Source organism: Notamacropus eugenii, chromosome 1 (assembly GCF_028372415.1).
Source record: "Notamacropus eugenii isolate mMacEug1 chromosome 1, mMacEug1.pri_v2, whole genome shotgun sequence".
Classification (NCBI taxonomy): domain Eukaryota; kingdom Metazoa; phylum Chordata; class Mammalia; order Diprotodontia; family Macropodidae; genus Notamacropus; species Notamacropus eugenii.
The window spans coordinates 452479235-452507102 of NC_092872.1; the positions used below are offsets into that span (position 1 = coordinate 452479235).

The following is a 27868-nucleotide window of genomic DNA, read 5'->3' on the forward strand; positions in this document are numbered from 1 at the left end:
TAGCCCACATTTCTATAGCCTTGAGATTTATTTTTCCTTAAAGCAACCCTGTTTAATAAGTAGTTTATGATTTGTAGGCATCATAAAGTCATGTCCTCCAGTTAAATACTTTTTACTTATCCCAGGTAACTGTGATATCAAAAACAAGAAACTAATCAGAAACAGTGAAATTTCTTCCACTCCTTCTTACAAAACCTCTACTTCTCAGTTGTATCCTGAGCTACTTGGCCTAGCCATCCCTTTATCAAACTGGATTACGACAAGCTACTAGCCTCTTACAGGATCATTAGCCCAACTTCTCCCCTCCCACATACTCTAGTGCTCTTTTCAGTGTACTAAACTGCCGTATTGTTGTCCATTATTAATAATTACAACCAAGGGTAATTCAAGATGAACAAACAAGGGGAGTCATTTTTTGTTTTGCCTCTTGCTCAACAGGCAAACACCCATGTTTCTTATTTCTAGTAAATTTATATTCAAAAGCAATGAAACCCTAGTTGATCCCAATAACCAAAACTTGTATAATTCATATTTTTACAATACTTTAAATAAATTTCTAAGTAAAAATAGTACTATATAAGCATGTTATTATTACTTGGGTTTTTTCGTTTGCTAGTTTGTTTTTGCTAAGGCAAAGATCAGTATAAATAGAAATTTTGGCTATCACTCTCTAGCCAGAGTACTCCAAGAAAAAAGAAGCTTTTCTGAATAATAATAATGTACTTTAGTTAGACTGTTTTTCTTTATTTACTTAAAATAGTTATAAAAGACATTTATTTATATTTCTGGATCCCAAAATTTCTATGTTTGTGTCAGGAAATCAGGAGCTACCTTAGACACAAGAGTACTAGGGTTTTATGAGAACAATGAGATTTAAGGAAAGAAAATAACCTTTTCACTTTATTTCAATTCTATACATTTAAATATTTTTCATTTTAGAGCAAAAAAAATTCCTACCTATGGAGGACATTGATCAGTAATGTATAATCCTGTAGGAAATCATCTGCTTGAAGCCTGCTGCCATTTCTAATTCCAAATTCTGACAACTTCTTATGATTATTAGCTAGAAAATTGATAGAATTCAAATGATAAAATAAGTGATCCTTCTACAATAAAATAGAGCTTAAATAAACATATTCTACTAAAGATGATAAAATTCATTCTATGCTTAAATCCTTTGACACCAACTTGACACCATCTGAACAGCGACCACCCTTTTTATAGGACCTCCGCAAAAAATTAAGACAACCTTACAGTTCAAATAGAATTAATTCTCTTGACTTAGTGTCTACAGAACACAGGCTGAAGGGATGAACAGCACTGAGCCATTATGTCACAATCCCCATTTTAATCATTACCCTAGGATTAGTAATACAGTATTTATTTATGAAAACAAATTGTGGTCCAGGCAGGGTTTACATCTGCAACTTGGACTTCATTAGTTTTATCTCCTATTAGGATAGCCAGATTAAGCATAGCTCCTCATCACATATAACCCATCATCCAAACTATACTTCTTGGTAAGTCAATGCTGCTGAGACTTTTGACACTAAACCAAAAGGATTTCTGTTAATTCCAAAGAAACGTTTCAATGCTTAATACAACACTGTATTAAAGTAAGTCTTCAAACACTTGTGAAAAAAAGAATACTAACAATGCCTCCAAATAAATAAAGAAAGCTAATGTAACAGTGAATACCTTCTGTTTCTCCCTCTTCTGAAGATATGAGGATGGTTCCTTTGCCATCTTCAATCTGTACATCTGGTGCTACCATAGCAAATTTTTCTTTCACTATCTAAAAAGAAAAAAGATTGATGCCACTAACATACTTTAAAAATCAATAAAATCCCCTAGAATTATTTTCCAGTATTATTTTATTTTCCTCCTTTCTTCTAATGTATTTTTATTCTGAATCACACCAAATGTTTTAAACTTAAATTACATAAAACAACTTAATTTTATGAATATAAAGCATTTATTAAATGTAGTTCCTATCATTAAAACTATCATTTCTCTAAATCTAAATCAGCCCCATTCTAAAATGTTCAATACTCTTATTCAATTTCAAGACACCTACTTAAAAATTCTTAAAATGTGTCAACCTTTAAAATGAGGCAGATGAGGTCCAGAATAGCTAAGTGACTTGCCCAAGATCACACAGAGATAAGGAAATAGCAAAGGTAGGGTTTGAACCCAGAACCTCAGACTCCAAATACAGTGCTTTTTTTTAACTACACCATTCTACATAGACAGATGACATGACCTGATCCCCAACATCAATAAAACAAGCAAGGCACTGAGTATTTTCTAGTAATGGATAAAGGATGTTTTCTTCCATTCTGACTTAACGAGCTAAACATTTAGGATTTGATTCAAGAGAAACTCACCCTTGTGGTTATAAGACAATTATAGTGCAGTGCCTTTCTGGTTTTATACCATAATTATAGCAATAATAAGGCAAAAGGGGAGTCTGGAGTTTTTTGAGGAGGGAAGGAAAAGAGGGATTTCTTCAAAAAGTTAAATATACCAGTTAAAAAAGAGGTTGTATTTGACAAACTTAGAAGTCAGGGAGAGAAATTTTCATCATACTCACCTTATCCTGTAATGTAAGGACTGTGACTTTGTGGACGTTCAATTTCACTGTTACCTCAGGCTTGCTGGCACAAACATAACAGTTAGGGTTGGGAGGATCCAATGCACAAGGCACAAGTAGTTTCTTTCTTGGATTTGGCTGTTTGTTTAAAAAGATCTTTGGGGCAACATACCCACACAGAAATTAGACGAAGGAGATATGACTTCAGAAACAAAACTTGAAAATCTTATCTACCAACTCACCGTTCTACACTGATCTATTTTTCCTGATAAAATTTTCAAACCTTCCAGGACTATCAGCCCGGCAATCACCGCATTAGTGGTAGCTATTGCAGGAATGATATTTCCAGCCATAGCTGAAAAAATAAAGTAAATGTTTTAAAAAGAAAAACCTTTTTCAAAAGTTTATTTAAAGTCTACTTAAAAAAACAAAAGTTTTCAAAATGGAAGTGACTTGACCCACGGATAGAAGAAAAACAAAGCTTACATTTGATATCAAATCTGCTCTTCATATTCATACTGAAAATATGCATCCTGAGATTTGCTGCAGATGTAACAAAATCCATTGCTGATGGATCATCCTGACAATGATTAAAAAAAAAATCTTTTAAAAGGTTACCCACCTCATAAACACTCAGAAAATGATAAGTGACATTTTCTGGGTTTTTAAAATTATTTTAACCAGGACAAATTTTCCTTTCAGGACGACACTTTTATCTGTGTACACCACAAATTTTATTCCTGAACATTTGTCCACAAAAACAAATGCTTGTCATAAAAAATAACTACAGTAACAACTTGTATTTACTTACAGATGATTCCCAAAGCACTTTCATCACAACCTACCAATCAGATAGTACACATTATACCCATTTTATAACTACCGTGATACTTTAGAGAAAATTCCTTTGTCGATATACGTATTTTTTCAGTCGTGTCTGACTTGTGACCTAATTTGGGGTTTTCTTGGCAAAAGATATTGGAATGATTTGCCATTTCCTTCTCCAGTTCATTTTGCAGAAGAGGAAACTGAAGCAAACAGGGTTAAGTGACTTGCTCAGAGTCATACAACTATCAAGTGTGGGAGGTCACACTTGAACTCAGGAAGATGAATATTCCTGACTCAAGGTCCAGCACTCTATTCACTGTACCATCTAGCTACCCAGTCATTTCTAATCATCATTAATTTGCAATCAAGAAGAAATCTGATTATAACAATTATAAATTTTTATAAAATTCCCCAAACATCCCAAGAATGATTTATTGTCATTTAAAATGCCTCCCTTACAAATTCCCAACAAGCTAATCATACTTCTCCAAAGAACAACTCTAGAATTAAAATATATACTCAATATGTAACTGGTTACCATATTTTCTCAACTAACCTTGTCCCATATGAGTTCAGCTCCATCACCTTTTTCAGCAAGGTGAACTCTCAAGGTTTCAATACTCTTTGAAAAAAGACGTGCATAGCTCTTGACATCCAGAACTTGTTGGTCTTTTAAACCTAATGTGGATTCATTTTGTTGATCTGCTGCATTTATTTCTTTAAATGGAGGAAAAATATAATTATTGGCTTGGGTATAATGGGCTTTTCTTTATCAAATATCACCATTAGCACCCTTACCATCTTTTGTACTAAGTAAATTAAACAGAAGTAATACCTGACTAATAAGAATAGCAGTATTAAGATAGGACATAATATAATTAGTTTTTAGTGAAAACATCGTAAGGAATAAAGAAGACAGATTTCAATTACATTAAAAACCAATTTGGTCATAACAAATTCAACCAAGATAAAAATATTCATTTGGGGAAAATATTTTCAGAATCCATAATATATAAACTAGATATTTACAATTTATAAAATTACAAATATTTAAGGACAATTCTCCTGAATCAATAACTACTGGATAAAGGTTCAAATACACATGATGAAAGAAAATTTACAAGGGGGAAACACATATTGCTAAAACAATCATTTAAAAAATTATCAATCTCATAAATCTTCTGAGAAATGCAAAATCAAGTAGCTGTGATCCATCACTTCATACTCATTAAATTAGTAAAAAAATAAGAAATGATTTAAAATACAACTCTCAGAGATTTAACAGAACTACAAACTGATAAAAATCTTTTTTTGAGGGAAATAAGGAAACGCAAAGATAATCATACACTTTGTCCCTCTGATCCCTTTACTGTGAAGAAGTTCTAATAGCACCATTTTAAAGATGTAAAATGATCTGTTCAAAACTACGTAAAAGCAATGTTATTTGTAATAACAAAAGAACTGAAAATGACATAAATATCTACCAGTTAGCGAACAGTTGAATAAACTACAGTATATAAACATAAAATGACATTTAAAAGCATAAGCAGAAACAGGAGAACAATAATTCACACTGGCTATTCAACGTTTTATGAATTTCTAATTTTATCAGAGTAGCCCTCTCTCTACCAGTGCAGATCCCAATCCCACCGTGAATTAAGCTAACAGTCTTCAAGAGCTTCTCTGGCCGAAATAATTTGTCAGTCAAACCAATCTGGTAATGAGGCTCTACAAAAATAGGTAGGCTAGTCTTTGGATAGGAGAAACACATTCTACGACTATTCTCTAATCAAAGTAGGATCTGCTAGTTGTGCACTATGCTAACATAACCTCTGAAAATCCAGAACACCAAAACTATATAAAAGGAAAAATGTATAAATATGTATAAAAGTGCCATCATCTTTCCAATCACTATGATTTACCAACTCAGAGTCAACCTCAACTATTCTTTCACCTCACACATTCAATTAATTGCCAACTATCCACTTCTCTCCACTCATAAGGGAAAACACAAGGCTAACTACCCTGTCAAAGGCCTTCCAAACTTCTCATTCAGACCACTGCCAACAGCATCTTAAATGGTATCCCCTGCCTCAAGTTTCTCCCTACTCCACTCAGCTGCCAAAGTGAAAATTTAGACGATTTGTGCTTCTTCTGAAGGCAAGTGAAAAAATAGCAAAGAAGTAAAAATTTTAAAAGTGCTAGAAAGGTACTCTCCAGGAAAATAAAATAGCCATTTAAAAGTTAGGTTAAAAAAAAAATAAGGACTAAAAGATAGTAGCACATACAAACCTCAAAAACCAAACTTTTCTCAGCCAAAGCAGAACTATGAAAAACTAGTTAGGAGATACAAGCTCAAGAATGAACATATGTCAGAAAACATTATTAAAGACAGGGAGAGAATAACTACTTCCCTGTAAGAAGTTGTGGTTACCATACAAAAAAAGTGAGTGTCAGTGGCATTAAAAATATGTGCAAGACATAAAAGAGCTACAGAGTAAGTCACCACATACGATTTTTCCACTCTATCCTGAGACCACAAAACACCAGGCAAGCATTTAAAAATAATCCAAGTACAACAATGAACATAATAATAAGCTAATAACAATTCTGTAAGTGACAAACTGAAAAGTCTTTATACTTTACAAGGTCAATGCGCTGAGATCTGTAAAAACCAAAAAGGAAAACTACCAAGTATACAAAAGTTGAACTGCATTTTCTATTCTACCACTTTTTAATGTAGGTAGTATAACAGCTAATAATACCTAACATTTACTACTATGTGTATACATACATACTATACTACACATGGCACTTCAGAATTATCTCATTTGATCTCACAACAACCTTGGAAGGTAGATGCTGTTATTATCTTCATTTTACAGATGAGGAAACTGAGGCAAATAGGTTATTAAGTGACTTGCAGAGGGTCACAAAGCTAGGAAGTGTCTGAGGCTACATTTGAACTCAGTCCTTCCTGACTTCAGGAGTAGTGCTCTACCCACTGAGCAATGCAGATACCTAATAGAAAGCCAACAATATAAAAACAAACATTATTTCTATTATATCAGCAGAGGATACACCCTGGATAAGAGGTCTTTTTCTTTTTGAAAGAGAGGGAAAAGGGAAGACAGGACAGGATGAGAAAGAAATCAGAGAATTTATGTGCAAATTTAAAAGAATTCAAAGTACAAAGCTAAAATTCAACTGAAAAGTTAAAAGTAAATATAACAAATCGAAAAAAATCCACTATCAGCTAGTATCCCTAAAATCCTGAACGTCTGCAACAGTTATTCCTCAGCTCAATTTTAAAAAGTTCTCCGTAGATGAAATCAGTAGAATTTCTTTTGGGTTTCTTTAAGCTACTGTATTTGAAGATTTCTACTAGTCTATATAATGGAACTCTTTCATCTCTGGTGTAATAGTTATAATGTGCATCTTTTTGTTAACACTAAATCTAAAAAAGCAACCAGACATACATTCAAAAATATTTTAGGTAAAAATAAAAGTCCAATGTATTTGTTCAGTAATTTAAGCTCCAGCTATACTCCAGATAAATATCTTTCTGAAGAAGAATGATGTTCAACATCTCGGTCTGTTAGTTTGTACAACAGGACCAGCGCGTTAAGATTAAATCCAAAACTTTCAAGGAATCCCTTACTCATCAAAAAGTACAAAGTATCCTAAGAAGTTTCCAGAAAATTGGAACTCGATTTTTACTGGGACCTAGTTTTTGACTATTTAAGAAAAAAAGTTCCCCTTGTTCAAAACAGCTTGAATCATTCACCCTCAACATTCTGAAGAGCTTATGTTTAACAACAGAGGATATACCTAAAGGGATTACTGTTAAATGCCACTTATTATGGAAATGAAAAAATTTCTGATAATATTCTATAAACATTTTCCTATTGAATAGACAGACTACTGTTCCAGAAATAGGACTTTTTTAGTCACTGGCAAACACTAGTAAGTCAATGGAAGGCAGAAAAAGAAGCCCCACTGTATAAAAATGACAAGCGAAACAAAACAATTTAAACAAATAGGAAATCCAGTCAAGTAAGGGTTATGTATTTTTTTAAAAGTGGGAATGGAGGGTTTAAAGTAGGTACTCACAAGATCTCTACAAATTACCTTGACTTTGTACTTCAGTCCAGTCTAATGGCACAGGAGGCTTCCTTTTCCTCCACAGTTTATCCATTGTCAATAAATATCTTATATCATCCTTGAAAAGCTTTAAAAAAAGACAAAATTGAATGCAATAATCCCTTAAGTGCACATGTTGCAAGTGATATATGTAATTCATTTAAATATTCAACAAATACTAAGCACCTACTATGTACAAGGGCAATGCATTAAATATTGTAATATGATAATGATTTTGAGTTAGAGACATGTCATATACTAAAAACATGGTTCTAAAATGATTATCTATTATAAATATTATTTAAAAAACAATGTGCCTACTATTAATCTGGAAAAGGCTTAATACATATATAATACATAAATAAAGTGAATATTACTGCCCCATAAAACAACAGAGAATGCAGGGAAGCATGGAAAGAATCATAAACAAAACCAAGAAAACTGTGTAGACAATGACTACAACAAAGTAAATGAACAAAAAACTAAACTGAACACTATAATAATAATGACAAAGGGTGACCCTGGAAAAAAGCTGAGAAATTAAAAATTCCTCCCTTTTTTTCAGAGGTAGGATTATTGCTTTCTTTCAGACTGATGCACTGATGGATTTTTTAAAATTATTTTCTTTTTTCCCCTAAGGGATGGTTTGCTGGGCAGAAAACCAAACCAAAAGTAAGATTTTCTTATATGAGCCCAAACTAAAGTAAGTGCACGAATTGGCTAGTCAATATGTTTTTAAGCATCAAGTGCTAATGAACACCTATGCTAAGCACTAGGAATACAAAGAAAGGCAAAACACAGTCCCTACTCTCAAGGAACTTCACAGTATAATGAATAAGACCACACACAACTATATACAAACAAGTTACATACGGATAAAGTAGAAATAACAGAAGGAGGGCACTAGAATTAAAAGTTGCTTCTTGCAACTAGGATTTTAGCTGGGATTCAAAATAAATCTAAGGAAGCCAGGAAGGAGAGATGAGGAAAGAGAGTAATCCAAGCCTAGGGACAAGCCAATCAAAATGCCTAGACATGGAAGATGAAGAAAGCTGTGTATTCGTCCTTCATTGCCAAAGAAGACCATGCCATCACAGAAATAATGACATGACTTGCACTTGACTTTGTTTTGAGGGAGGGAGGGCTGTGCAGGTCACCAGCCTCACTTCTCTTCCACAGCCATCTGAATCCAGTGACCAGATATTCATCAGGATGACTGGAGATGACCCAGGATGAGGCAACTGGGGTTAAGTGACTTGCCCAGGGTCACACAGCTAGTGAGTGTCAAGTGTCTGAGATATCTGAACTTGAGTCTTCCTGACTCCTGCACTGGTGCTCTATCTACTGCACCACCTAGCTGTTTGTGAAGAAAGCTGTATAATAAAAAGCAAGGAAGGCAAGGCCACTGTATTACAGAGTACATGGAGGGAAGAGGGGAAGCGGGGGAAGAGATAAAAGGTGTAAGAAGACTGCAGAGGGGGGAAGGAGGGAAAAAAGAGAACAGGTTATGAAAAGGCTTTAAATGTCAAAAAAAAATTTCATATATGATCCAGGAGGTGACAGGAAGGCACTGAAGTTTACTGAGCAGGGTGAGTGATGTAGTCAAACTTGTGTTTTAGGAGAATCACTACCAATTCAGTTGAAGATTATAGACTGAAGTGATTTGAGAGTTTAGATGTATGTTGCAGATATAAATATATTTAAATAAGCAATAGTTCCCTTATATCCTAAACATTTAGTTTTAGAGGCAACTGTAGTTTCTACTGTTTTTCCATCTTTAAATATTATAGAAATTATATGAAAAAATACCTTTTGTTGGATCCTACAAAAAGGGTTAACAGTCTACTTATTAACAGTAACTATCCTATTATTATGAATTTTCTAATTCCCCACCTAAATGAGAAAATCACTTTAGCAGCAATTGAACCTTTTCTATCAGACTAGATAATGACCTTCAGAAGGTCATTAATTCAAATTTTGCCACTGGGTATTTTTCATGCTGGAATGTTCTCCCTCTTCATCTCCCTATTCTTATCTTCCCCTAAGTCTTAGCTAAAATTTCTTCTATAGGAAGCCTTTTCCATCCTCTTAATTCTAGTGTCTACCCTCTTATTAATAATTTCCCGTTTATCCTGTATACAGCTTGTTTGTACACATTTGTTCATTTCCCCCATAAGATTTGGAGTTCCTCACAGTCTTTGTACCACCCCCCCCCCCCACCCCCCCCCCCCCCCCCCCGCCCAGGTTTAGCATAGTACCTGGACGATAAAAGGTGCTTAATAAATGCTTACGGACTTAGATACTTATTAGCTGCATTACCCTGGTTAAGTCATTAAACTTTCAAAAGAACTCAAAGGAAACAGAATTCAACAGCTTATATTCTCTTATTTGAAAGAAAGAGCAACTCTTACCTTGGTGAAGAGTTTAACTGGATCGTATCCAGTTGATTTAGCCCATTCCTTAGTGGAAATACGTTTGATATCACCGTCATCATTAGATGCTCTTGCTCTGGCTTCAGCTTCTGCTGGTTCCCCTGCAATGGATAACATTTGGCCATAGTTTTTAACATGAAGAGACATGAAATGGGACCCAACTTAACTGATGAACAAAATAATTTAAATTACCTAAGGAATTCACCTGTAAGCAACATATCCTATTAGAGATGTATTTGCCATCCTGACTCAGGGCTTATTAGGAGGGGCCAAAAGGGGAGGTATGACCATCTTAGCACTATACTCTTACAAGCTGCTATTTTCATAACTAGAATAAGAAAATCAGCTGCCAAAATTCAAAGCTTTTAATGAAATGACAAGTTCAAGCCTGAATATTTTACTCACAGGCAGCTTCAGGATCAGCTCTGTCAGGGGATACTTCCTGATCAGCATCTTCTTCTCCAAATAACTGGCTGTAATTTTTAAAAATAATTATAAACAAAGACAAGCATTTTTCACAAAGATTTTTCCCTAAATTATATATACAAATCTAATTGGCCTGAAATGATTATGTTAGAGCTTACCTGAAACTAAAAAAAATTACTAAACTGCGCTATTAATATTTCTATTTCTGAAACTACATAGAGACTTAATGATTTAATTCCAGCCAAGAACATAACTATGTCTGAATTTCAGCAATCTTATATATAATTACTACAGAGGTAGGTTCCACAAAATATTACAACTCAAGTTTTATGCAATCAATAGTCTGGATGACTTAAGTTAAGGCAAAATATAATTAATCTCATTGTTAACTGTAGATATGAATCTTAAATATAAACATCAATTTACTTTTTATTTAACCATATATGAATATTTTGATTTGACAAAAAAAAAATAAACAAATAAATGAATGAATGAAAATTAAAGAAAAAAGCCTGGTTTTTACTTTCTATAAGTCCACACTTTTCTTTGGGTAATATATTTTTATTGCTAAAAAATAAAATCTTGAAAATTAATGACCTGCTTGTGGCTGAATTTTTCTAAATAACTGTTGATCTTTGTATTCTTAAAGTAAACTTTATATTCTCAAAGTACCGCCAGAAACATCACCTTTAACAAGATTGTGCCCCTTTATAAAAAGAAGTTCAAGGTGCTAGGCAAAAGGAGCTAGAACAAACTTTAATGATAATCTACATGGCATCCCTTTTCAGAGCTTCTTTTCTTACTTCAACTATAGAAAGAGGACAAGAAATACATGTTTTATTTCACTACAGGAATTTGACTCCCACTTCCAAGTAATAATGTCAGGAAGGACTCAAAACTAATGCAAAAGACAAGGAAGGAGCTACAGAGAACTATCAAGGGCAGAAACAATCAATTCTAAAGCATGGAAAGCATTACAGAAATAAGAGAAGGAAAGGATTAGATGATATGTTAGCTTTCTGCGTTTAACCATCTTACCTCCCTATATTCCCCAACTGCAGAATTACTGAAAGTATTTATGTTCATCAAAAGAACACTACAAACACACAAATGCAGGGTGTTTCAAAAATCTTAGTGCAATCTTAAGCTATTAAAAACAAATTAAGACTTTCAGAACATATTGTGTACATATAAATACAAAGCAGCCACCTTTGTTTCCATTAACCAAAAAAGCATTATTGCCAGGGCAACCTCATAACTTTTCTAATCAATGTCCAATATATCAGTACAATTTTTGATTACCAAGAAATGCTAACTGCTAGTAAGGCCTAGCAGTAATACTTTGAACCTGATACAGTACAAATGGAGCATACTGATCATTTTATGCAAGTAGACGGAAGCCATACAGTCCAAGATCATAATTCCTAAAGGGCAGAAATACTCCTTTCCTTAGAAATTACTGAACCCTTCATGCAAAAATTATATGGAAGAAAACTACCAAAATATTTCAACTTTCCTATCCATATTTGAAAAAAAGGAATGATAAGTATCTCTGAATATTTTTTTCACTTCCCACATTATAAGCATCAAAATTTAGATTCTTAAATAATCTCTTACTTGAACAAATATTTTGCCCATACAATACAGTGAATAGGTTCTGATGGTGTATTACGAATTGTACATCCAGGGAAAGTTTTCTGGGTTGGTTTAGGATGACATTCATAACATTCTGTCACACCCTGCAGATTTAAGAAATTAGAAAAACATTTATTCCATAACAGTAACTCATTATCTCAAGATAAATCAACTATATAGAGAACCATCTTCTCCATTCTAACTACATTTCTTATAAATATAGAACTTTTTATGGAAGGACCTTAGAGACAATATAGTCCAATCTCCTCATTTTACAAGTAAGAAAAAAGGGCACAAGGAAGTTAAGTGATTTATCTAAATACATAAGAGAGCAGCACAGCCAGGCCTAAAATCTAGGCACTCATATTGTTACTGTAGGTTTCTATAGTACACTCTATAGTTTCTATAGTACACTCTCCTTACTTAAATAACTTAAATGCTAAAAAGCTATTGATTCACTAATCCTTTAAATAAATCTCTCAGACTATAATAGAATCCCATTTTGAGATAAAGGATAGATTTTTAAACTAAGTATTTTCAAGAATTGTTATACGTTCACTGATTTCAGGACTTTCTATCCAATTCTAACCTCCTAAACACATAGAAAAGCAGGTTTTTAAATTTTAAACTAAAATGTACTAAATCTAAACTTTGATTTGAGAATTGCACGTGAAATTGGAACCAGTAAAGGATATTGCCAAACCAAGGTCAAGAATCAGTTAGATTTAAAGTCATTGCCCAAGAAAAGAAATGGTCAAATGATAATCATGAACAGTTCTCAAAACAAGAATTGCAAACAACCATATGAAAAAAGTGCTACAAACCCTGAGGTTTGATCTCACTCACACCCAGCAACTGGCAAAGACAACAAAGACAGGAATAGTCAATGTCAGACAACTTTTAGAGTAAAGCACACTAATGCATGGTTGGTGGAGCTATATAACCAAAATGGAAAGCAATTTAAAATTTTTCAAATGAAGTAACGAAAATATCCAGATCCTTTAACCTAAAAATTCTACTGCTAGGAATATACTTCAATGAGGTCACTGACAAAAAAGAAAGGCTCTATATGCACAAAAATATTTATAGCAGCAAGTTTTGTGGAATAAAGAACTGGAAACAAAGTAGTACAAGCCCATCAACTGAAGAATGGCTAAATAAACTGTTATCTACAACTATAATGGAATACCACTGTACTCTAAGAAATGATAAACATGATGAATGAATATAGAGAATAACTTAGTCAAAATAATGCAAAGTGAAGTAAGCAGAATGAGGAAAATGATAAGAACTACAACAATGGAAAGAACCACCACAAAATAATCAAAACCAAGTGTTATTAAATTAGAGAAAGTGTGTCCCCAAAGAAAAGATATGAAAAGACAGTCCCCCAACTCCTTCCCAGAGGTCAGAGGTCAAAAGATATGAACACTATTTGTATCGTTTGGACTATCATTTGGACAAAGTATATATACTTTGTCAAGATGTTGCTTTATTTTGCTCTTCCTATTTTTCATTCTTTTAAAAAAAATTACCTGTTATAAGGAATGGCTTTCTGGGAAGGGTGGCAGTGACTATGGTGAAATCTAGGCAATATAAAATATGTAAATAAAAATCTATTTTAAAAAAGAATCAATGATTCATCATTATACTCAAATATTCTTCACTGACAGAGGACAAGAAAAGACAAGAAATGAGTTTAAGTTAAAACAGTAAGTGTTAAATTAGATAAGAAGAGTCTAAGAATTCTGAGACAAAGAAACAAATTACCTAGAATTTCCTTCCAAGTAGATGAGTAAAAAGCCAAGTGTATATATCTGATACTTGGGAGATTCCTAATGGCATTCTTTCATTACTGTATGAACTGCTTCCTTTTCTCTCCAGTACATTTCTTCGCTTGCAAAAATTCTCGCAAGCACTACTTGAGCATATCATGGACATACAGATTAAAAAAGGCTACTAAACCCTGACGCAGAAAGCAATCTTTGCAGAATGATGTTACATGCCTTGCTACCTGAAAGTGAGGGATGGACTAGATGAAAGTTCTTTCCATATTTATAATTCTAGACTCACCAAAGGAACCAACTTCTGAAAGACTTAGCACAAGTTTGTTATCTTAAAATTGGTTATCTTAAAATTTTATAAATCTAAGAAAAGCTTATCTCATCCCTCCCCCTAGGACTCTAAGGTTCCACAATAAATATTTCAAAAAAATAAATCTTTTCCCATAACCTTTTTGATAACTGTTACTTGTCCAAGATAGCCAGCAGTTCCACTCTCTATAAGTGGAACATCAGCAGCCAGACACATTCTATTCACGTGGTTCCGCGCAGCTGAAAAACAATAAGCAACAACATGAATTATCTGACTTTTACACTTAGTAGAACAGATTAAATAAATAGCTTTTCTTAGCTTCAATTTTATAGCCAATACCATCCATCAATCACATCATTAAGATCTGCTAATACAACTTACAGATATTCATTTAATGTCCCAAACTAAAAGAGAAACATCTCTGAAACTTAGAGAATTTCAGCTTTCAAAGCCAGTCTCATACCTGATGCCCCCACTGAAATTATAACAGCTAACATGCTATTTTCGTATGCTAAGGGCCCTGAAAGTAACACAATATAAATTTGTTTTTAAAAATTAAGTTGGAAAACAATGGTTAACAGGTATTATCAACACATCAGCTCATTTTTATTATTCAGTATACTTAAAGATCCTAAATGTAATTAGGGCAAACATCCATTACTAAGATAAAGTTTAACTTCTTGGTCTCATATTATAGACAAGAGCAGAAAGAAAAGTGCAAAAATGAGTTAATAAATTTTGGAAATGACAAAAAATGCAAAATAAGGTAAAATTGCCTTGGATGTCAATTTAGAAATATTGAAACAGTTTAAGGCTAATGAAAACGTAGCCAAATTACCAAAGCTATACCTCTTCTATAAAGAGAGAACAATTTGTGAGGCAGCTAATCATAACTGATATCCATAACAGTCATAATTTCTGATATGGAGTCTAAAAATTATGAAAACAGAAATACTAACATGGTGTTACTATTTGAATATTTTGCTAATCTTTTTCCACTCAATGTAATTTCCTGCATTCTTAAATGGATTTTTAAGTTCTTTCTGTATTAGAATACAAATCCAAATTTATCATTAAACTTAACATGAAAATAAGATTCACTTAATTTAAATGTGCTTTATGATTAAAACATTAATTCATTAAGCCAGGTATAACTAACCATATGAGTGAATGCATTTCTAGGGAGATACCTAGACTGCAAATTCCATGGAAACCTATAGGATAAACTCATAGAATCATACCAGCAAAGAGTCTTAGAAGTCATCAGTTCAATTCTCTCCTTTTATAGATCAATAAAGATCCAATAAGTTCTTAAAGGGCAGGAACTATTTCATTTTTGGCTTTGTATCTCCAATGTCTAGCATAATGTCTAATAAAGCAGACACTCAACAAATGATCACTGAATGAAACTTAGCCAAAGAGAAGTTACTGAACTTTATGCAACAACACACAAGTACTAAGTGGACGAGCTGAGATTCAAATCCAGGCCCAGTGACTCTAAATTAAGTGTGCTTTTCACTGCATCTAACTACAGTTGAGTTTTAAGAAGAATTTTGAAAATTTAAGTGTAAATGTCCCTAGGTATCTTTAAGGCAATCTTTACAACTGTATCCAAGAAATTATCTTTAAGAAGGCCCTTCTAAAAGTTTTACAACCTGGCAAAAATTTGGCACGATACCCTTATTTGCAGAAACATTTCTCCAGTGTCACAACCGAATAGAAGCGGGGCTAAGAAAGAACTGGCACATGACAATAAATCCCATCCATTTCTATTCCCAAGCTGCCCTATTCCCTGAGTAACTGAAATTCATGATTTAGCGCTGGACGTGAAGGGACTTATTCAAGGTCACATAGCTAGAACTTGAATCCAAGTTCTCCTTTAACTCCAAATCCAGCACTTTCCACTAAGGTAGCCCAGTACAAATAAAAAAAAAAAAAAGCCTAGATTTTAATCCAGTTCTGTTTACAACCTCTCTGATCTGAAGCAATCAAATTACTTTCTTTCTCTGGGCCTATTTCCTGATCTGTTGAGGAAACTAGACCAAATATTCTCTCAAGTCCCCTCTGTTTCTAAATCTACATTCTCCCTATGTTGCCTGCCTTTCTCAAACTCCCTTTGGAGACTGTGTCCTATAGATACACATCCCCTTCTTCTCCCATCCCTCAGAGTTTAGAGTTTCATCAAAAGAAAATTCTATTGGGCATCCATTTTGGCCAACTACGTATTTACAGTATCATATGAAGAACATTAACTCATCCTTAATAAGTTGGTAAGCTCAATGAAATAAATCCCAAACTTATCAGGGGTATACTGGAACCAGCTCCAATCAGCTCAAGAGAACTGAATGTTAAATTTTCAGCATAAGCTAAGAAATCAGCAAACGCTTTGTTATCAGGGCTTGACTTATTGTTTTGCGGATTGTCTAGACCTAAGAAAATGGAGAAAATCTCAATGCTGCAAATTAAACTTAAAGGTGTGTCATGCATCTATGTTTCTAGAGAGCCAGTTGCTAAACATCTTCCATCACATCACTGGATGTATTCTAAAAGCAGAAGTCTGTTTTGTCCATTTTTCCTATATTGCCCCATATTTCAAGGAAAATAACTCAATTAATTACTACTGTAAAGAAGCTGACAAATTACTATTTTCATTTGGTATTTTATAATCTGGGTATGAGGAATAACAACAAAGTAATCACAGTAAAACATAAAACCAGAATTTATTGAACTCTCACCTCTGTTATCTAAAGCATTCATGACCAATGTAAATTGCCGAAAGAATTCCACATTATAATCAGGGCTAGAAACAGAAGAAAGAAAAGTCTCAAAAACAGTAACCTTATGTTTGTTCATTACAACATAATACAGAATTATAAGAAGCTAAGACAGTACAGATCTTCCCACTGAGATAGCTACTCTCATGTATACCAAATGAAAAGGAAATATTTTCTAGTTTACTTTTTCCAAATAGCTATTAGCAATTAGAAAATGTTGATACCCCCCAATCCCTCCCTTTTGGGACATTTGCAGTCAACTCATAGCCCAGTGAGCTTAGAACTTGAAAAAAAAAAAAAAGATAGTAATTTTCTATTCAACTTGGACCTCAGCTGCTGTGTTAGAGCCAAATCAAAGTTGCAGAATCAGGATCCTCAGGTCACCGCTCTTTCCATAACATCACAATGGACCCCCAACTGAAAAGCTTAAAAATTTTAACAGCATGTGCTACATGAAAAAGTAGAAACAATACTAAATAAAGAAAACCAAAATGATAAGAGGAGCTACATTAAACAAAATATATATTCAAAAGACCATGATGGAGGAAACGCAATTTTAAGGGAATCAAAGGATCATTTCTCAAAGGTATTTTTTTAGTAGCTGATATTTTTAAAGAGTTCAAAGTGCTTTTTACATACATCTTGTTTAAGGTATGAGAAGGAAGAGGATAAAAATGTGAAAAAAAATTGTTAGCAAAGAAGGTAACCCAGAAAAGAACAATACTTACGGACCCACCACTACAAAATATCTGCAAGAATAACCTTCACCTATATCCAAGGGTACCTTTGATTAAGGTATAAGAAGGGAATAAGCAAACTTACACAAAAGATATTCCTACAGCAGATCACATCTTTATGGTTACATACGTGACTGAAACATATACAGAATAAAAGCTAAGTTTATTTGTTCTCTATATAAAAGTATTTGATTCAGTATCGTAAGATGTTAATTGAAAGGGTCTCCAAAAAAATGATTCTAAAATATCTATCAAGATTTCTTCAAAGATATGATCACACATGCTTTAGAAATATCACCTTGGCAAGCTAAAAAAAAATGTTGGATTGATGTGGAGAGGAACTTGAGGCAGAGAGAGGATAAGTGGCTACATAGGAGAAGAGGACAAACTCAAGAGATGTTGTAAAAGTAAAAATGACAAGGTTTGGAAAAGGATTGAATATATGGGCAAGTCAAAGTGAGGAAGAAAGGATAAAACAAATTTTTTAAAACATCTATAATATGCCAAGCCCTGTTAAGCACCTTACAAATTGTCTCATCTAATACCCACAACAACCTTAAGAGGTAAATACTATTACATTTTACAGCTGAGGAAACCTAGACAGACAGAGGTTAAGAGACTTGATCAAATCACAAAGCTAATAAATGTCTGCAGTCAAATTCGAACTCAGGTCTTCCTAACTCCCAATCTAGAGCTCTATCCACCTTGCCACCTAGCTGCCTCTTAGCTGAACTCTCTGAAGTACAGAGTCTAAGAGACTAGAAGAATAGCAGTGGCATGGACAATGACAAGAGAGAATAGTTTGAGGGGAAGGTAAGTTCTGTTTTAGACATAATTGCGTTTGAGAAGTGTACAAAACATCCACTGCATGGTATTGAAAAGGTAATAAGTAACATATGACTATACCTCAGGAAAGAGACTAGGTATGAACAAGATTTGGTAATCATCTCTACAAAGAGAATATTTAATGACTATCTTGTTAAAATGAATTGGGGGGGGGGGGAATATATGGTAAAATATCATTAAAGAACTTCACCTGAAAAAGAGACTTATCTATATTACAAGAGAAATCTGAACTGCCCTGTTTAAAGACATTTTTTGGGTTATAATTTCTTATCTTTTGATTAGGACTCAAAGATCCTTTAAGTAAGCTTCCAAACAAAATAGTTACTAAGTTATCTTAGGGGATAAATCAGTTGAGCTATTTAAAATCTTATCAAAAGGAAGAAAAGAAAGTAATGCAAAAGAAAAATGGGAAATATAATGGCTCGAAATCACATTTAAGTACTTAACAACCAAAATACATACTTCATGATGCTGTCATGGTAGGCTATAATATTAGCTTCTGGGTAAAACTGCAATACGCTTTCCTTAGCAACCTAAAAACGAAAAAAAAATTATAAAATTATTTTTATAATTATTTAAAACTGAATTCTAGTACACATTTTCTGACATATGCTATGTGTGTATATATATGTATATATATATATATATATATATATATATATATACACATATATACATACTATATATATAGATATATATATATGCAATACAATTCTGAAGGGGAAAATGATTTTTTGAATTGATGTTTTCTCCTACCTAATCTATCCCCTATCATATTAAGATGAAAAAAACAAAAATACGTAAGGAAAAAAATCTACTCAGATTTCTATATTTTGAGAACTCAGCAAAATCAACTAAAAAGATTATCTGAAAGGAGAGGAAATCCCTCTTCAACATTAAAGCACAATGTCATGTCTGCATGGTTGGCTTCATTTCAAACCAAAAAAAGAAATGAAGTTACCCAACTTATCTAACACTTAACCCTCAAAGAGGGTTTTCTCCTACTAGTACATTTACTACTAAAATTGCCTTCTCTTCAACCCCCAAAGCCCAAGTTTGAATTCAAAGAAAAAACTGATTTCAATATCATTCTAAAGCATAACAACAAGGAAGTGAAATTTGCTCCTTTTCTTGGAGAGGTTGGGATTATTTCAATGCCACTTCATTCTAGTAACAAATAACTATGAGTTATGTAGTTTCTGTTTATTTAGTCTACTACCATTTTGTATCAATTCTATTTACGCCCTGCCCCACTACTGGACTATGACTTCCATAAAGATAGAGACGGTATTTTATTTAAACTTCTTGTCTTCTCCCATTACCTAATTCTGTTTATGGTAGGAACTTAATGGTTGCTGAAGGAGTAAGTCTAATTACAGTACATGGTACCATATAATTATCAAGTTTCTATTTCTGATTGTCTTTGTTATTCAGACAAGTCACAACCTCTCCTGGCCTCACTTTCCCCAGGATAAAATAAATATACTTCCCAGATTTCTCCATTGACTAGAGGCTATGAGAATCAATCTGATAACATGGGCTACTCCATCCAAGGTACAATGAAACAAAGGTATCAAACACTCAAGCAGCCAGATTAACATGTAATTGGGAAATATTTAATAAAATAAGAAGAATACAATGGAACATATGTAATGTTAATATGTGGTTTTCTAAGTCAATATGTGATCCCAACGGATCTTTGCTATTAAAGTTTGACACTCCTGGAACAGAAAAATGTAAGAAATCTTTACTATTTACCTGTGCCTTCGACCTTCCAACATGCTTTTTCTGAAACAAAAACTGTCTGTTGAGGTTGCTGACGTCAATAGTATCTAAATCAATCTGCAAATGAACAAAACCCAGTTACTTCATAATATACAATATAAAAATATTTCAAGTACAGCATAGAGGGACAGGTAGGTTGGCAGTATCAACAGAGCACCAGGTCTCCAGTCAGGAGGACCAGAGTTCAAATTTGACCTCAGATACTTACTAGTAGTTATGACTCTGGGCAAGTCACTTAACCTGATTGTCTCCAAAAAGTAAAATAAAGCACCCAATATTTCAGCAACACTAACATCAACCCTAAGAATCCAGAATTTCCAGACTTGTTGAAAGCATTTGAAAATTTGTTTTAGGATCAATCGCACCACAATTACTGTTCATTTGGCCAAAGTAATTACTGAATACATAAGCAATTCAAAAACTTCATTTTTAAGGATAACTTTCTAAAGAATATTTGTAAAAGTTTCCTGGAAAGTGTGAATTACAAGTCAAAACCTAAAATTGCACAAAAAAGTATGTGCACTAATGTACATCTGCAACTGCAATTTATATAATATACCTTATTTCTGCACCAACTCAATCAGAACGGTTTCTAGGCTCTGTAAGTGCTTATATGAGCTCTACATTTCAAAGTATTCAGCAAACACACTTCATGGTTTCTGATGGGAGATGCTCTGTTGTCTCCCTCAATTCCACTTTTTCATCATACACACATAACTAAGAAATCTATAAATACGCTTTGAGGATTATAAATAAATTTAAAAAGGGCTGTCTGGAACCATGTGAAAAAGACAGTTTAATTATGTGCCTAAAAAAAGTTTAATTTTGTATCTTATTATTCCTGTAAATTTAAAAGCTTATTAAACAGAGAAATGGAACAAAAGTGATACACTAAACCAGGACAAAGTCATACATTTGAAACCGCATTCTATTTATGTGGGGAAGCTATTTTCATACAGAAATAGATAAGATTATGGTAAAAAAAATTGCTTTTATTTCATTTAAGTTACATAAAGATATCTAAAAGATCAGTTTGAAATGTTTTTATTCATGAAATTCCAAAAACACAATTTCATTAATAACTACTTAAGATTTTTGGATTTATAATAAAATTTCAACAGCCAATTTGATTGATGGGTTGTTTTCCAAACAAAGTCTCAAATTCATACTTCTCTCTATGAGACATGTTCCCCAAAACTTCAAGTCATAAAAAATTAAGGCACCATCATGTTTGAATACGTCATGACATACCAAGTGTCAAAACTCAAAGTAAAGTTAAAGAGAGAAATGTATTCAGCACATCAGATTTAGAGCTGTCATCTAGTTCAGTAATCTCATTTTACACATGAGGAACTAAGGCTTAGAAGCAAAGTGATTTGCCAAGGTCACAAAAATTAGGTAGTTAACTGGCAGCACAGACTTCAAAATCCAGCACTTTTCACTGTACCACACTTTTCTAGAGTTAACAGACCTTTAACACATACACTCAGGAGCACACAGGAGCTAAAAATACCACCAACAACAAACCTTTTGATTTCTAATCCAGGTATTTCAAGAGACACTTTAAAAAATTAAGTAGAAAACTACATTGTAAATATATAAAAGTTACATAAGGGAAACTAACATCAATGATAAATGCAGTATCTAAAATACATCCTACCCATTTCAGTGACTTTGGACAGAACCACATGCTTATCCTGCAATCATTTCTATCTCTGCTAAATGAAAGGAAATTGTTAAGGAAAATGTGACATCAACCTGGCTGGAAAAAAAAACATAACTATATAGTATTTCCAAGAAACAACTTGGTTTGTTTATATTTTGCTTACCAAAAAAAAAAACCTCGAAATTGAAAATTCACTAGAATTACAAAGCAGAAACCTTTGGACCACGGAAAATAATTTAAGAAAAACGCAAGCCGCTATTTTTAGCTGACTGAAAGCGAAGGTTGAAATAGTAACCTACTTTTTGTGTGTAGTTTTATGATAGATGCAAGTCATATTTTTAGTAGCAAGAATGGAACAGCCTGTGCTGAGTTTCATCCAAATAAGTGAAGCTTGTAACGTGGAGACTTAAGATTGGTATTGAAAGACGCACGCTGGGAAACAGTTTTAAGCCCTGCCTGTCTGAAATTCAAAATAAATCTACCTTGGCACCCAGTCAGGAGTGGGGGGAGGGGCTGGAAGGGGGCAGTGTTCTACTACAAATGTTTAATGTAATTTACTTTAAAATAAAACCCAGGGAGCCCTTTAATTCTCTCCAGAAATCTGGGTCCGAAGGAAGAGGGGCAACCCAGACTAGGATTTAAAAGAGTCCAAAATCCTCCCCCATAGAACGCACGCTCTTCGGTGGCAAAATGGCAAGACAGACAGACAGACAGACAGACAGACACACACACACACACACACACACACACACACACACACACACACACACACACACACACACACACACACACACACACACACACACACACACACACACACACACACACCCCCCCCCCCCCAAGCCGGCTAAAAGAGGGGGAAAGAGAAAGGGGTAGAGGCAGGGAGGGGAGAAGGGAGAGACACCCTCCCTTCCCCCGGGAAGCCTCCTCTCCCTCGCCCCCCGGCCTTTACTCAAAAAAGGCATTGGGGATGGCGAGGGTCACTGGAGGAGCGGCTCCCCCGAGAGAAGACTCCACCCCTCGAAGCCTCAGGCGGCCGGAGGAAGGGCAGGGGGCCCAGGCCCCTCCCCCCCGCCCCGGCTACAGCCATTCCCGTCCCACAGCGATTTACCCGCGCAAACCCGGCGCCTTCTCACGAGAGCCGCCGCCATATCCGCCCCGCTCCCGCGGAGCTCGGGCAAGGGGCTGCCCGGGCCCTTCCTGCCTCGGCCTCCCTGATCCCCGTGCCTTCCCGGAGTCCTCACGGCGCCCCCCCGCCACGGCAGACCCGTGCCCGGCCTCCCCGGCTCCCGGCCCCGCTCCTCACCAGGTCGATGTGCGCGAAGCCGCTGAGCACCAGGTTCTTGAGGAGCTCGCAGCCGATGCCGCCCGCGCCGACCACCAACACCCGGCCTCCAGCCACGGCCTCCGCCAGCTCCCTGGACAATCCCCGAGACAGCGCCATGGCGGCCACCCTCCCCCCCACCACGGACGGGAGCCACCCACGGACACTGCCCGGCCCACGGACACGCCGGCTAGCAGAGGGAGGGAGGGAGCACCAGAGGAGGCAGACGGACGGGGGGCGGTGAGGCGGTCGCCGCGAACCGGAACTGAGGGGGGGGGGGAAACGGCGATTTCCGCTCCTGCGCAGTGACCTCTCGCGGTCTAGTGGGTGTGTTTGCCCGTAGTTAGCATGGTTCGGGCTCGCCACGTGGGGCCGGGCTTAAGTAAGATCAACACTGCCTTCTAGCGTGAAGTAGCCACTTGCCTTAGCAGAGGGAAAGCATGGACAGAGTCTGACTTAGGAGGTTCAGCTCCAGCTTCTGAAGCCCCCTAGCCGTGGTACTTTCGACTGGCGACTTAATTCTTCGATTCCCCAGGCAACTCTTATTATGAATTTCATAGAAAGTCAGCAACAAAAGAACATTTCCTTATGTGAATGATAGGATTGTCATGAATCTATTGTGTATAGCCTGCTTTAAAAAAAAAAGATTAAATTGAAATGGGCGGTTCTTATACTGCTCAGCTTGCCTGTGTCTTACAACTGCCTTCTACGCTTTCTCTTTGTTTTCTTGACGCTTTCCTTCTCCTTTTTGGTAGAGCTGGAGAGGCTTTGGAAACCAGGGTTAATAGACTGCCCTCCAGCTCTCCCCACCCCTGCCGCGCGCACGTGTGTGGGCGTGGGAGTTAAGCGGTGTAGTGGAGCAAAGCTAATTCCTGTACTGTCTGAAAAGGTGTACCTCGTTTAGGCATCTCCTCATCCCCTCTGCTAAGAGGTAGGAAGAATAATTTATCATTAGATTTCTAGATTCGTGAGTGGTTATTTCGCAGTCGTTCTTCCTTTACCTTATTATAGTCCTGTAAAGGGATTTTCTGGTTCTACCCTGCATTAATTCGGAAAATCCTCCTAGACTGATCATGTAAAATGCTACCCACTCCCATAAATAGAACTAATGAACTGTGATTGCACAATGAAATACATTTTCTTCCCTTTATTTTTCTTGCTTTTTTGCAGCCTAACTACCATGGAAATGTTTTGCATAGCTTCCTGTTTATAATGGTATAACATTGCTTGCCTTCTTAATGGGTGGAGAAGTCGTAGTAAAAGAGAGAATTTAAAACAAAAAAAATTTTTAGTAAAGTTTTAAAAAATTCATCCTAGGCTGGTCTGAATCTGCGTGTTTCCTTTCTTGTGCCCTATTAACATTCCGTTACATTCTTTGGTGCAATGAAAAGGCTGCTATAAATATTTTCCCAGTTCTTTTCCTGCTTTCTTCCATCTCTTTAGGGTATATGCCTAGCAGTAGTAGTGCTGGGACAATTAGTATGCACAATTTAGTGCATTTTTTGTTACAGCTACAAATTGCTTTCTAGGATGATTGGATCAGTTCACAGCTTCATTAATTGTCCAGATATTATGATCTACAGCAACTCGTAAAAGACTATCAGTTAGAAAGGTGTTGCCTTTTTTTGCATGGTGAAGATACCGGTCTTTTACACCAGTGACCTCCAAGTCTCTTCATTTCTGAAAAAAAGAAGAAAACCGCTCTAGAACTGCCCTTGAGTGACAGCTATGTAAAAATTCCAGGGAATTTGCTGAAGGCTACACAGTAAGTTAGTGAAGCTAAAATTAGAGTAGAGAAGATTAAGGTTAGAGCTGTCTGGTAGAGGAAGGATTTGGCAGAAGCAAAGGGTGCAAGTTGCAAAGAGGCAAATTTAGGCTTGATATCAGGAAAACTTCCTAAGAATCAGAGTTGTCACTTGGAGAGATGATGGTTTAGCAGAAGCTGGACAGCCACTTGTTAGGTATTATAGTGAGGATGTCTTCATTTCTTAATTGGATAGATGACTTTGGATTTTGACTTTGGATTTTGCCTTTGGACCTCTCTGTGTCTGTCTGTCTGTCTGTCTGTCTCTCTCTCTCTCTCTCTCTCTCTCTTTCTCTCTCTCTCCCCCCCCCCCCCCATGCTGCCTTGTAATGGAGCCTGAAAAGTTTGGAATGGGTACAAATTTTTAAAAAGAACAGTTTTCTGACATTGAAAATGCTGGGAAGGGCAGTTAGGTGGGGCAACGAATAGAGCACCGGCTCTGGAGTCAGGAGGAACTGAGTTCAAATTCCACCCCAAACACTGGACACTTACTATCTTCGTGACCTTGGGCAAGTCACTTAACCCCCGGTTGCTTCACCTTCCCCCTTGAAAAAAAGAAAGAAAAAGAAAATGCTGGTGTCATGGCAAGGAACTGAGTCAAGTGTTAGGGATACAAAGACATAAACAAAACAGTCCCACCTCTAAAGCGCTTATATTTCACTTAAGAAAACACGTTAACATAATTTTAGTATGAATAAATTATCCATTTTACATCTCATAACGATCTCTATTTCTTGCTTGGTCATAAATTCATCTCTTATCCATAGGTCTGACAGTAAACTATTCCATGTTCCCCTGATTTATTCATACTATATCCCCTTTTACATGTAAATTATGTACCTATTTTGACCTTATCTTGGCATAGTGAGATGTGCATCCATACCAAGTTTCTCCCTAACTGCTTTCCAGTATTCCCAGCAGTTCATCAAGTGGTGAGTTCTTGTCCCAAAAGCTTGGATCTTTGGCTTTATTAAACACTAGATTACAATACTGTGATATTATTGTGTATTGTGTACCTAATCTGTTCCACTGATCCACCACTCCATTTCTTAGCCACTACCAAATTGTTTTGATAACTGCTTTATCAGTTTGAAATCTAGTACACCTAGACCACCTTCCTTCACATTTTTTCATTTGATTCCCTTGATATTCTTGAACTTTGGTTCTTCCAGCTGAAATTATTTTTTCTAGCTCTGTAAAATAATTTTTGGCAGTTTGATTGGTATTGCACTAAGTAAAGTAAATTAGATAGAACTGTCATTTTTATTATACTGGCTGAGCCTACCCATGAGCAATTCTTATTTTTTCTATTGTTTAGATCTAACTTTGTACAAGAAGTGTTTTGTAATTGTGTTCATATAGTTCTTGTGTTTGTTTGGTAGGTAGACTCCCAAGAATTTTATATTGTCTACAGTTATTTTAAATGGAATTTCTCCATCTCTTGCTGCTGGACTATTAATAATATATAGAAATGCTAATGATTTCTGTGGGTTTATTTTTTATGCTGCAAGTTTGCAAAAAGTAATTATTTCAACTAGTTTTTCTAGTTGATTCTCTAGGAAATCTCCGAGTATATCATTATATCTGCAAAGGATGAGTTTTGTTTTCTCGTTGCCTATTCCAATTCCTTCCATTTTTTTCTTCCCTTATTGCTATAGCTGCTTCTATTACAATATTAAATAGTGGTGATAATGGGCATCAGCAATTATCTTCACCCTGATCTTGCTGGGAAGGCTTCTTTCTAGCTTATCCCATTACAGATAATACCTGCTCATGTTTAAAGCTCCATTCATGCCTATGCTTTCTGGTGTTTTTAATAGAAATGAGTGTTTTGTCAAAAGCTTTTTCTATGTCCATTGAGATACTCATATGATTTCTATTGGTTTTGTTATTGATATGGTCAATTACTCTGATAGTTTTCCTAATATTGAACCACCCCTGTATTCCTGGTACAAATCCCACCTGGTCATGTTTTTTGCAACATATTGCTGTAACCTTGCTAGCATTTTATTTAAAAATTTTTGCATCAGTATTCATTAGGAAAAATTGATCTGTTGTTTTCTTTTTGCTTCTCCTGGTTTAAGTATCAGCACCCTTACAGCTGGGTGTATGTCATTCTTCTGGTCCCAGTTACTCAAACTGCATCAGTCACTTCAAAAGACTTCTTGTGTTTCTCAATTTCTCCTAACTGTTCCTTGTTATTGGACTTAAGTCCAATTGGATTTTTAAGATCTTTTTCAGGTCTTTCTAATACTTCTGTCCCTTTGCTTTGATGTGATGGATTTCAGAAACCTGCATTTCCTGTCAGCGTGAGTCATTAAGGTTATAAACAGGGATTTACTGCTAAGAAGTTAAACTGTAGACTATAGGAATAAACTTAAGAGAACTCATTAGCCCCAAAACCTGATTCAGGAAGGGTTTAGGTCAATCCATGGATGAAAAAGATACAGAAATTGAAACTAGAATGGATCTGAGATTAATTACATACAACCTTTTCATTTTACTCATGAGAAAACAAAAGCTCAGAAGTCAACAATTCAACTTAAATAAGTCTCTAAGGTGGTAAGGCAACAGAGACCGTATTTGAAGCCAGGTCCACTGTGAAACCCAGTTTTCTTTCTACAATATTATAAGGAAAGGTTTTACAGTAAGGTATTAATAAATCAATTATTTTATTTATTGAGTGCCTGCTATATGCCAGGTGTCCAGTGAAACCACTCCTACTCAGTTCACATTCTGAAGACAGCACATTCAAAATAATTTTGCATAAGCATATGCAAT

The 27868-nt window shown here is 35.4% G+C and overlaps 1 protein-coding gene across 1 annotated transcript in view; it reads right to left on the minus strand.

Annotated features, from left to right (window-relative positions):
• The window catches only part of UBA2 (ubiquitin like modifier activating enzyme 2), a 28045-nt gene extending 4596 nt beyond the window's left edge, over nt 1–23449 (minus strand). Inside the window, exons 1-15 of the mRNA XM_072632015.1 lie at nt 23266–23449; nt 20267–20350; nt 18971–19041; nt 16887–16951; nt 14290–14390; nt 12040–12161; nt 10402–10469; nt 9976–10097; nt 7553–7652; nt 3978–4138; nt 3080–3173; nt 2836–2948; nt 2594–2749; nt 1699–1795; nt 958–1063 (exon numbers count right to left, since the gene is read on the minus strand). Coding sequence (XP_072488116.1) covers nt 958–1063; nt 1699–1795; nt 2594–2749; nt 2836–2948; nt 3080–3173; nt 3978–4138; nt 7553–7652; nt 9976–10097; nt 10402–10469; nt 12040–12161; nt 14290–14390; nt 16887–16951; nt 18971–19041; nt 20267–20350; nt 23266–23403 — 1598 coding nt within the window. The 5' untranslated portion in view covers nt 23404–23449. The remainder of the gene's footprint in view (nt 1–957; nt 1064–1698; nt 1796–2593; nt 2750–2835; nt 2949–3079; nt 3174–3977; nt 4139–7552; nt 7653–9975; nt 10098–10401; nt 10470–12039; nt 12162–14289; nt 14391–16886; nt 16952–18970; nt 19042–20266; nt 20351–23265) is intronic.
• Nucleotides 23450–27868: the final 4419 nt, after the last annotated feature.